The sequence below is a fragment of the Panicum virgatum genome, chromosome 8K (genome assembly GCF_016808335.1).
Source record: "Panicum virgatum strain AP13 chromosome 8K, P.virgatum_v5, whole genome shotgun sequence".
Classification (NCBI taxonomy): domain Eukaryota; kingdom Viridiplantae; phylum Streptophyta; class Magnoliopsida; order Poales; family Poaceae; genus Panicum; species Panicum virgatum.
In genome coordinates this window covers 40,287,041-40,299,337 of record NC_053143.1, presented here as the reverse complement: position 1 = coordinate 40,299,337, position 12,297 = coordinate 40,287,041, and the positions used below count along the sequence as shown (strand labels likewise).

General features: G+C 45.4%; 1 protein-coding gene across 1 annotated transcript; it reads left to right on the top strand.

Moving 5' to 3' along the window:
- Window positions 1-4,551: 4,551 nt before the first annotated feature.
- LOC120645722 lies at window positions 4,552-10,105 on the top strand. Its single transcript, XM_039922479.1, has 2 exons — window positions 4,552-5,007; window positions 10,028-10,105. Exons 1-2 carry the CDS (start codon window positions 4,552-4,554, stop codon window positions 10,103-10,105), a joined length of 534 nt encoding a protein of 177 aa, XP_039778413.1.
- Window positions 10,106-12,297: the final 2,192 nt, after the last annotated feature.

The following is a 12,297-nucleotide window of genomic DNA, read 5'->3' as shown; positions in this document are numbered from 1 at the left end:
CCGAGCTGTGAGGGGCTGTGATACACTATGATGTTGTTGTAGCCTAAGAAAAACAAAAGCTTGACCCGAGACCACTAACAAGGACTAGGAATTAGCCTAGTCCGAACACTTGACCAGCACTCAAGGAGCTGAGGCTTCGAGCCCCTACCAGACACCACAAGTGGTGTTCATCCTTGAACGCCTGCAGTAACCTGTCCAAATTTGGGCGGTCTCCTTCAAACACACAAGCGTTTCGGTGTTTCCAAAGAAGCCAAGCACCCAAAATAACCAAAGCATTAAAACCTTTCCGTTTATCTTTCTGAATCTTTTTAACACTTGTCCTCCGCCATTCTGAGAAGGAGAGTTCATCCCTTAATGGAGTGCAGACCTGCCAGTCAAACTTTGCTAGAATTCGAAACCAAAACTCTCTTGCAAAGACACATGTGGTGAGTATGTGTTGTATATTTTCAGGTTCTTGATCACATAGCAAACAATGATCGGGATGTGGAAGATTCCTCCTTTCCAAACGATCTGCTGTCCAACACCTGTTCCTTACTGCCAACCATAGAAATATTTTGCACTTAGCTGGTGCCCAGGATTTCCAAATTCTTCGCCATGGCTCAAAGTTAATTGCACCATTGAAGAAGGCCAAATAAGCTGATTTAGCTGTGTATTGTCCCGAGGCCTCAAACCGCCAAGTGTGAACATCTTCTTCCTGAGTGAGAACAAACTCAGAAAGAATGTTGGATAGTTGGAAGAGCTCATATATCCCAATCATAGATAAACCTCCTTGTATGTCTTGCGCCCATCTGTTATCAACCATGGCCTCTGCAACCAGACTCATGTTTCTGATATGTGTCGGGACTGCAGCCACCACTAATGGTGCAATGTCTCTGACTGAGCTGCCATTAATCCATTTATCCTTCCAAAATTTAGTTGAAGTTCCATTCCCAATAGATGTCTGCATTCCAACCTGGAAAAGTGCCAACACATTGGCGTGGATGGGGATATCAAGGGACAGCCATGGCTTGACAGAATCTGTTTTCCGCAGCCACAGCCACCGCACTTGTAAAGCCCAGCCCATGATTTCCAAGTTAGGAATTCCCAAACCACCAAGTTCTAGAGGTCTTTGCACCTTCTCCCAAGCCACCAAGCAGCAGCCCCCTTGTGCCTCTTTTCTTCCTTTCCACAAGAAAGCTCTTCGAATCTTATTAATTGCCTTAATGAACCATTTGGGAACATTAAGCGCAATCAATACATGTATCGGAAGAGCTGAGAGAACGAAGCGCACCCAAGTTGCACGACCCGACATATTCATCATATTAGCCTTCCAACCAGGCAATTTGTCTCCTATTCTTTCCACCCAAGATAGGAGGTCTGCTTTCCTCAGTTTCTTGTCTGAGATTGGAAGTCCCAGATAAGTGCATGGAAATTTCGACACCGAACAAGTCAAAGACGAGGCAATGGCCGTGGTTTCAGTTTCCTCACACCTTATTGGGATAACACAGCTCTTTTGAAAATTTGTACGAAGGCCAGACGCTTCACCAAACACTTCTAAGATTTGTGTGGTCAGATTCATCTCATCTGCAAGTGGGCGAATGGACAGAGCAATGTTGTCTGCATATAAGGAAATCCGTTGTCCAGTGAAACCTCTCGACAAGGGTTGTAGCATCCCCAACTCCTCGGCCTTGGTGAATAGGCTGTTTAGAACGTCCATGACCAAGATGAATAGCATGGGCGACAGTGGGTTACCTTGCCGAAGACCACGCTGATGTCTAATTTGTTCACCAGGTTCACCATTAACCAGAATTCTCGTGGAGGCCGTTGTGAGCAAACGAGAGATTAAGTTACACCAAGGATTACCGAACCCCAAGTGTTGCAAAACTTCCATCAAGAACGACCAAGAGACTGAATCGAAAGCCTTTGAGATATCTAGTTTCAGAAAGATGCTTAGTACCTTTTTTCTGTGTAACATCTTGATGGTCTGTTGGACGAGCATATAGTTGTCATGAATACATCTTCCTTTCACAAACGCACTCTGATTAGTAGCCACCAGTTCCTTAAGCATTGGCGCCAACCGATTTGCCAGCACCTTGGTCACCAATTTAGCAAGCTATGAACTAAGCTGATTGGTCTGAAATCTGACGGCAACAGAGCTTCCTCCTTCTTTGGAATTAACGTGAGATAGGCCGAGTTCTTGTGACGATAAAAAAGGAAGCGTCCGGCTGCTCACTCTCCATTATTGCGGTTTGCCTCCCCGGAGCCCAGTCGACCTCGCCCAGACCCACAGACGCTAGCTCCTCTCGCTCTCCCTCGGTTCATCCTCCATAGCTCGCTCAATCCTCAGTCTACATGTGGTGTGAAACTGTGAATTCCCAATAATCTACTGAGGCTGTGTGGTTCGAGTTTCGTGTGAATCGGAGTTGATTTGAATGGGCTTTGGAAACATTTAGATGATCTGCTGACTGCTGGTCTGTTACAGAGTTCACAGGCGCTGCTTTGTTTTCCAACACCAGCAGATCTTCGTGCGACTTCGATGCTTCTCTTGACCGGGAGCTCAAGTGCTAGTTTCTTCTCTGGTCGGTCCAGCTTGTTCAACAACTTCTCCTTGTTTTCCCTTCGGCCATAGGTGCAGGTGCTCAGCTTCATCGATCTGGGGCTCCCTCTGTTTTCCTGTGCAGATTCAGATCGCATCTCATATTGGTTTGTCTTGTTCAGCAGGTTCGGCAGCCTTAATTCATCTGCACTGCAAAGCTCGATCGAGTCTCAGGGGCAGGGCGGCAGCAGCGGCAGCGGCCGAGTGCTCTCTCCCTCGACTGCCAGCTCATGCTCATCTGATTTGGGTGGAGATCCTGTGCTGATCGGTGAGAACGAACAAAGAATTTCTATGACGTGGTCTACAAATAATACCTTGATCTCCTAATTTGAATTATCAATTCGCAACCGTTAATCTATTCCTTGATCCATATGCCAAGTCATGTATGAAATATGTACCGATGCACATGCCACAAATAATTGTTGTTCTATTCCTTGATCTACTAATTTGAATTATCAATTCGCAACCGTTAATCTGTTATCAATATCGATATGTTCCTGATCGAATTGTTGCTTCATTTCCGTTATCCCGCATATCCGATTTCAGTTTCTTGACGCTCATTTTGGTCTAAGAAAAATTGTATTCGGCAACAATCACTGTTGGAGATCGATCTTCCACCCACCATGCATATTTGTGAGAAAATTAAATTGTATTTGGTAACACACACCCTCAACTACCTAACACCAACTTGGGTGGCTGTCTAAAAAAATAAAAAGGAACATCAACTTGAGTGTCTTTCCCAAGCACGCCACTGATGCAGCACATGTGCCACTGCCCCTGCTCCGGCAGTAGTTGGGCCTGGTGGCTTGACTCGGTGGTCGTCTCCCCTGTCCCCACTATCCTTGGCTTATGGTGATCAAAGGAAGCTTCCTGCATTATTGCCATTGCCTCCGATCCCCCACTGTCGTCGCTCTCCCCTCCTCTTTCATCACTCTTCACATCCAGGAACGGCCGGCCAGACGACATAGGTTTCGTGCTAGATTGCTGTATTGTTCTTCACACTAGATTACTGTATTGTGCCAAAAGGGTGCTTAGCCTAGCGGTTAAGACACTCGAGCGGCACTCCACAGGTTGAGAGTTCGAATCCCTGTGGAAGCGAATTTCAGGCTGTGGTTAAAAAAAATCCTCTCGCCAGTCCCGTGTGCCAAAGCACTGGTTTAGAGCCGACCCAGGTCGGCCTGAGGACCGTGTATGGCCCAGGCAATTCCCAAGGGTTACGGTTCCCAGTGTCAGGGCGGGGCTAGGGTTCAGGGATTTTCTCGATCGGGGAAGCCGAGCCTTCTTCTTAGCTTAATACCGGTGGGCGGTCTTTCCCCAACTGGCCAAGTTTAGATTACTGTATTGTTCTTCAGCATTTCTAGACCCATCATCTTTCCATGGATTCTATGCTGAGATCTTGCTTTTTACAGGTCATTTCTTGCATACACGCGTGAGGCCTTTTGGCTATAAATCGTGCAGCTATTCTCTGACTCTGTCCATCTGCTCTGCCCTGGTGTTGGAACCTCAGTCTTCACATCTGATCAGTCTTCATATTCGGATTTATCCCGCGGCCGCCCTTTTGCTCTCGGATATGATCGTTTTTTGGGCTGCCTAAGGTTTGGATCTTTATTCTTGCGATTCTTTTGTACTTCTTTTCGCCCCCGTTCCCATGGGATTTGAGTCAGTTTGTCGTTGTTTTCTTTCACTTTGCAGGCAATGACTTGCATGCAGGCGGACTCCCATCTGGTGTGTTTGTTGTAATTAAGGCCACCCTGCAGCTATTTCCTTTCCTGCTTGCTTTGTCCTCCGGTTGAAATTGAGGGGACATTGGAACCAGGGCAAGCAACTAGGGAGTGCTCGAGGAAGTGGGGATGGGGGTCGTTACGGGCGCGATGAGCTCCCTCCTATCCTAGCTGGGGGACCTGCTCACGGATGAGTACAATCTGCAGAAGGGCGTTAGGGATGAAATCATGTTCCTCAAAGCAGAGTTTGAGAGCATGCAGGCTGCTCTGCTCAAGGTCTCTGAGGCGCCCATTGACATCCAAGTCAAGCTTTGGGCAAGGGAGGTCAGGCAACTGTCCTACGACGTCGAGGATAAGGTTGATACTTTCATGGTTCGCATAGATCGTGAGCCAAAGGAGCGGCATGGTCTCCGAGGCTTCATCGACAGAAGCCTTGACCTCTTGACCAAGGCCAGGATCCGCCACCAATTAGGCACCGAGATTAAAGATCTCAAAAGAAGCATCAAGGAGGTGAGCGAGCGCTGTGATAGGTACATGGTTACTCAGGTTGCTGCCAAGCCTGTGGATATACCTGTTAAGAACCTTCGCCTATCAGCTATGTACAAAAAGACAGTTGAGCTCATCGGCACTGAAGAGAAGAGCAATGAGCTTATTGACAAGCTAATGGAGGGGGATAAGTTGTCGAAGAAACAGCTCAAGGCAGTCTCTATTGTTGGTTTCGGGGGATTAGTGTTGACACAGAATTGCGCCAAACACATCTGAATGCGCTAGAACGCGCGGCGATCGTCAAAACGATCCACACAGCGAAAACCCTGGGCGGACCGGTCTGACTGGTTTCGCCGACCGGTCTGACCGGTTTCGCCGACCGGTTTGACCGGTGCAGGCAGGTAACTCGCGAAGACCTAGAACAGCGAGCTCGGGAGGGACCCCGTCGAAGCTCGTGATCGTAGGGTTGCTCTGAGGTCGGCAGGCCACTCAGAACGTCTTCAAACGCCGTCGAGACGAAGGAAGAAAGCAATCTAGGGTTGGAAAAGGCTAGGGTTTGAGAGATAAAAGTAATGCGATTTTTGTATTGATTCGATTGGGAATAACCTCAATCGGCTTTAGCCTTTATATTTATAGGCCGGGGAAGACGTACCCCTTCACGAGTAGGATTACATGAGGACTCTTTACAAAAACCCTAATTCTACTCGGACTGTAAAGACCAGACCGGTCGGACCGGTCGGCCCGACCGGTCAGACCGGTCGGACCGGTCGGCCCGACCGGTCGACCTCAACAGGTGCCAAATTTGGCTGTCAACATATGCCCCCCTGCTTTTTGGTGAGTTTCACAAGTCAAAAAGCAAGAACTATTTTGATGTACATGTTTTACACAGAGCATACAAGTCTAAAAATAAAACTAAGGGCGATATCCAATACCGCCCGTCTTCGTCTTCACGCACTTTGCCATATGCTAGGATAGAATTTCTTCATGTATCTCCCATTGATAGCCCTGGGTAGATGTTCACCTTGCACCGTCTCCACCATATATGAATTTCTGGAGATAACTTTGATAATCTTGTATGGACCCTCCCAACTTGGCGACCATTTGCCAAACTTGTTGCTTTTCATGCCAAGAGGCAAAATTGTCTTCCAAACCAAATCCCTAACCTGAAAAGATTTAAGTTTTACCTTTTTGTTGTAAGCTCTGGCCACCCGAAGCTTGTCTTTCTCAATCTCCTTCAAAGCCTTCAAACGCTTGTCGGTCACCTCATCAATATTATCCATCATCAAATCATGGTAATCAACAGCGGAGAGGTCATTTTGCTTTGCCAACCTATATACGTCCAGATTTACCTCAACGGGGAAAACGGCCTCTTGACCATACACAAGCTCAAAAGGAGTAACCTTAGTAGCACCATGTCTAGATATATGATGAGCCCACAATTCTTTGGATAACACTTCATGCCACCTCTTAGGATTTTCTTCTATCTTCTTCTTGACAAGTTTGATCAAAATCTTATTACTAGACTCGGCCTGCCCATTGGCCTGAGTATAGTATGGAGATGAATTGATCAACTTAATCTTATAAGATTTGGCAAAGGCACGCACCTCTTTTGATATAAATGAAGAACCTTGATTCATTGTCAAAGTTTGTGGAATGCCGAATCTATGAATAATATGCTCAGTAATAAACTCAATTACCTCCCTATGTGTCATATTCTTCAAAGAAACTGCTTCAGTCCACTTAGTAAAATAATCTATAGCAACTAACACGAAGCGATGCCCCTTTGAAGATGGAGAATTAATTTGTCCAATAAAATCCAACCCCAACCTCGGAACGGCCATGGTTTAATAATAGGATGCATCAACGCAGCAGGCACCAATTACAAATCACCAAATCGCTGACATTCTTCACACCCTTTAAAGTATCTAAAACAATCGGATAGCATGGTGGGCCAATAGAAACCGGCTCTTCTGAGTAACCACTTCATATTGGGAGCCGATTGATGAGTACCACAAATACCTTCATGAACCTCACCCATAGCAACCCGAGTCTGATCCGAGTCTAAATATTTGAGAAGCAAATCTTTGGCAGTTCGACGATAAAGCTCATCGTCAATTAAAACATACTTGAAAGCCAAACACCGAATATTTCTCTCCGCACCACGGCCAGAATCTCTCAAATATGTCATAAGAGGGATCCAATCCTGGGCTTCGGCCGAGATAATTGAATCATCATTTTTGGCCGAACCAAAACCATCAGCAGCATCACCGGTCAGACCGGTCTCGCTGACCGGTCGGACCGGTGTGTCCAGAACCAGAAACTCGGCTTTCGTTTACATCGGCTTGCGAATGTTGAAATATTTTTTCGTAACATTATAGCCAGATGCTTGCTGAGCCAGAGTATTTGCCTTTCCATTCTCTTCCCTCGGTATATGTTTAATAATAAATTCATCGAAGGAGGAAATAATATCGAGGCATTTATCAAGATATGCATTTAGAGAATCATTATAGCACTGGCATACCTTGGATATTTGATGCACCACTAGAAGAGAATCTCCAAAGGCTTCAACATGTTTCACACCCATGGATTGCAAGAATTCCAAGCCAAATAGAAGCGCTTCATACTCAACTTGGTTATTTGTGCATTCTTCTTCCAATCGGTTTGAAAACTCAAAAACAGCACCATTCGGAGAAATAAGAACAGCACCAATCTCTTGACCATCATCACAAACCGATCCATCAAAGTACAACTTCCATGGTGTGCAAGTAATATAGCCGATTTCTAGATCATGCTTGTCATTAATCTGATGCTCAACAATAAAATCCGCTTCAATTTTGCCTCTCATAGATTTTAAAGGTTCACAAGCCAAATCATATTCAACCAAAGCATAAGCCCACTTGCCGATTCTACCACTCAAAATTGGTTTTTGTAACATATGTTTGATCACATCGGTTTGACACACTATTATGCAAGTACTAGATAGTAGATAATGCCTTAATTTGGTACAAGCATAATAAAGAGACAAACACAACTTATTAATAAATGTATACCTCGTCTCCGCATCAATAAGTCGTCGGCTTAGATATGTAATGATATACTCCTTCCCTTCGGTTTCTTGAATCAAAACAGCCCCAATAACCTTGTCTTCAGCAGCCACATAAAGTCTGAAAGGTACTCCTCTCCTAGGTGCTTTGAGTACGGTGGCGAAGATAAATAAATCTTGATCTTCTCAAATGCTTCTTGCTGTTTTGCCCCCCAAGTAAATTCGGTTTCATCTTTTAACCGAAGAATAGGAGTAAAAGTATCAATCTTCCCGGATAAGTTAGATATAAACCTTATCAAGAAATTTACCTTGCCCAAGAACTTCTGTAAATCCTTTTTGCATGTCGACCTTCCTCATGGCTTCAATTCTTTTAGGATCAACCTCTATTCCCTTCTCATGAATAATAAAGCCAAGAAACTTTCCAGCCGATACACCAAAAGCACATTTGAGTGGATTCACTTTCAAACCATACCGGCGCATCCTCTCAAGAGCAAGTCTCAAATCGGCTAAATGATGATCCAAACCGGCCGATTTAATGACAATATCATCAATGTACACCTCCAAAATGACACCAAGCAAATCATAGAAGATTAAATTCATAGCTCTTTGATAAGTAGCACCCGCATTTTTCAAACCAAAAGTCATAACAACTCACTCAAACAACCCGACAAATCCTGGACATCTAAAGGCCGTTTTAGATATATCTTCTTCGGCCATAAATATTTGATTGTAACCGGCATTACCATCAAGAAAACAAATGACACGATGTCCGGAAGCCTCATTGATCAACATATCGGCTATAGGCATAGGATATTCATCCTTGGGAGTAGCTTTATTAAGATCTCTAAAATCAATGCACACTCTAATTTTCCCCGAATCTTTTTTCTCAATGGGCACAATATTTGAGATCCAATCAGCATAATGACAAGACCGAATAAATCTAGCATCAAGTAAATGATTAATTTCAATTTTAATTCGGTCATAAATAATGGGATTGAAACGTCTAACCGGTTGTTTATAAGGTCTAAAACCGGCTTTAATTGGTAAACGATGCTCAACAAGATTATGACTCAAACCAGGCATTTCATGATACTCCCAAGCAAAGCAATCAACATATTCCTTCAATAAATTAACCAAATCGGCTTTATATTCAGCCGATAAATTTTTGTTTACAAAGGTCAGCCTAGGAACAATTCCATCACCAATGTCTACCTTTTCTAAAGGATCGGCCGATGTAAACCCTTTGCCCAGCTTATCTAGATCATCAGAATCCTCAATGGCTTCACACATATCGTTCGTACGTGCCCGATATTGATCTAGCCTCTGCTGCAGCCATTCTGTGTTGGACCGTCTGACCGGTCGGGGTGTCCGGTCTGACCGGTCGGCCCTGTGCGCCGAACGGGACAGGATCGGTCGGCACGGGCTGTCTAACCGGTCGCTTCTGTAGCTTCTGTTGTACTCATCTGATTTACATTAAATGATTTAGCCGATTATCCATCGGCTTTAGTATAGCAGAAACAAAACCATCCTTAGTGCAACTGATCAAATCATAACCGGACAGATCCATGCCCGATAGGCACTTGACGTTGTCGTGTGCACTAATAGAATCCGAATCGGCCAAAGCAACAAAGGACGAAGTGTCCCCATGGACAATCTCGACCTCATCGCGGATCCACTGAACAAGAAACTGATGCAAGGTAGAAGGAACACACTGATTTGCATGAATCCAATCCCTCCCAAGAATCAAATTGTAGTTACCTTGCACTTCCGAGACGAAGAAAGCTGTAGCAAGCGTCTTACTCCCAATGGTGAGCTCCATGGAAGCAACCCCTTTGGCGCTAAGGGACTCGCTCCCTCCAACACCACTGACCGTCATGTTTGTCTTGATCAAGTCCTCGTCTTGGACACCGAGCTTCTTGTATAGCGAGTAGGGCATAGGATTAACAATAGCCCCACCATCCACTAGCATGCGAGTCACCGGCTTCCCGTTGATGTGTCCCCTCATGTAAAGAGCCTTGAGGTGGTTGTCCTTCTCGCTTGGCTTCTGGAACACATCTTCACGGGGCCCAAACTGAAGATGAGCCAAATCTTCCTCCGGGACCACGAAGTAATCTGAAGATAAATGCACCACATTGATCTCCAAGTTGGTGTGCTCCGGAGACGCTTCATAATCTACCAATTCCTCATCTTCTGCGGTTGGAGGAACTGCTGGGGCTTCATCTACAGAAGAAACCGAAATGGGCGGTGCCGATTCGGCTGCCGGCTCTGCAGTATGCTTAACCGGTCTGACCAGTTGGTCAGAGCGGTCTGACCGGTCTATCTGACCGGTCTGACTGGTCAGCTGCGGTGGTCCGACCGGTCTGGCTGGCTGATCAGCTGTCTTGACCTTCCAAACCTTGCTCTGAGGGAACATGGGCCTGTATCTGTTGAAGTTCTCATCCCTCATCTTCTCTTTCTCCTGCTCCTTCTTTTCCTTGCTACGAAGGCACTGCAACTTCCTCTTCTGTATATGAGTTAAACCCGAAGGGCACCACCTAGGCTGATGGTACTTATCTGCTGCGCTCTTGCTGCTACCGGCCTCATGATCATTGGCCATGACTGGCTTTTGTGAAGGAACCTCAACCGATTTCTCTATGTCCATCGGCTTTTTGCCCGTATCCTTTATGGGCACCTTGATTTCACCGATTTGAACAACATCAGTTTTAGGCTTCTCTAGATCAGCAACAGGCTTCTGCTCCTCTTTCTTTTCCTTGATGTGATACTCGAATCTTGGAGCAGGAACCTAGCCCGGCCACTAGTGAGACCGGTCTGACCGATGCAGCCTGCTGCACTGGATCAGATTGGCGTGGTCCCAATCGGTCATGTACTGGTACTCTGGAACTTTCCCCCTGATAATGTAGAGGATAAGGCATTGGGAAACACTGCATCCATATCCCTTCATGCTCCCATGCCGGATTTGTTGCATTTGACGCCGGTGGCATCCATGGCATGGTAGCATACATCTTCTTAGGAGGATACAATGTGACAACATCACTTCTACGCATGTTGGATTCCCTCCTTGGGGACGCTGGACGATCTTGGCGCGGTGGTGAATGCGGTCCCTTTTTTAGCTGCCGATCGTTTTGAACTACCTTTGTGTACTTGTTCAACAACTGGTTGAAGGTGGGCCTCTGGTTAGCATCTCTTCCCTGCACCTTCACCTCGTTGGTCTTCCAAGTACCCACTTCCGGACGTTTTGGCTTGAAAGTCCGGGGACGGTCACCAGAGCGGTCTGACCGGCTGGAGGAACCGGTCTGACCGGTCAGACCGGTCTGATCGGTCGGAGACACCGGTCTGACCGGTCGTGCTTGATCAGCAGACCGATTTTCTGGTGGAGAGCTTCCTTGCCCCCCGAGTCTGGAATTTCTGACTATGATCTTTAGAGTATCCTTGCCATCATCAATCTTCTCTTTGATGACTTCTCGGGCAAGGATCTTGTCACTTGTATCCATCGGTCTTAGATCACCGATGACAACATTCTTCCCCTTAGCTCCTTCAGCTTGTTCCGGCCGAATGAGCACCTTTGGATTGTTCAATTCCAGTGTATGAACAAGGAAAGGAGCCTTGTCAATTTGCATCTCAAAAAGTACCAATCGTCCTTCATTAATGGCCGATTGTACCTGTCGACGAAAAACATTACAATCATTAGTAGCATGAGATGTAGAGTTATGCCACTTACAATATGCATGTCGTTTAAGTTCGTCGGGAGATGGAATAGCATGTGACAATCGGATGTTACCATTCTTAAGCAATTCATCAAAAATCCGATCACATTTAGAAACATCAAAAGTAAATTTCAGCTCCTCTTGCCGATTCTTTTGAATCGGCTTGAGAGACGGAACTGAACCGGGTTTGGCCTTTGATGGCCAAACAAACTCTGCAGCATATACTTCCTTGCTATCATCGTCCGAACTATCCGAATCATGATCAAGAATATGTGTGTTGGACCGATGAGTCTTGAAAGTATCTTTTGCATTTTTAAGTTTAAACTCTAAACCCATGACTTTGACTTGCAAGAAATTCACAGTATGATATTCAAAGCCCTCGAGTTTCTCTTTCAAATAAGAACGTAAACCATTAAACGTCAAATCCGCCAAATCTTTTTCAAAAATCGTCAAACTAAAACACTGATTTTTAATTTCTTTAAATCTTTTGAAATAATCTGAAGAAGATTCATCACGTCCTTGCTTAATCGATATTAAGTCCAACAATTTTGCTTCGGTTTCCCCACTAAAGAAGTGATCATGAAACTTATGCTCCAACTGAGCCCAATTGCGAATAGAATTAGGAGCAAGCGAGGAAAACCAAGAGAAAGTCGTTCCAGTCAAAGATAAAGAAAATAAACGCACACGCAAAGCATCATTGAAACCGGCTTCTCCTAATTGCAAGACATATTGACTAACGTGTTCCCAAGTTGTACGAGAATCATCAAC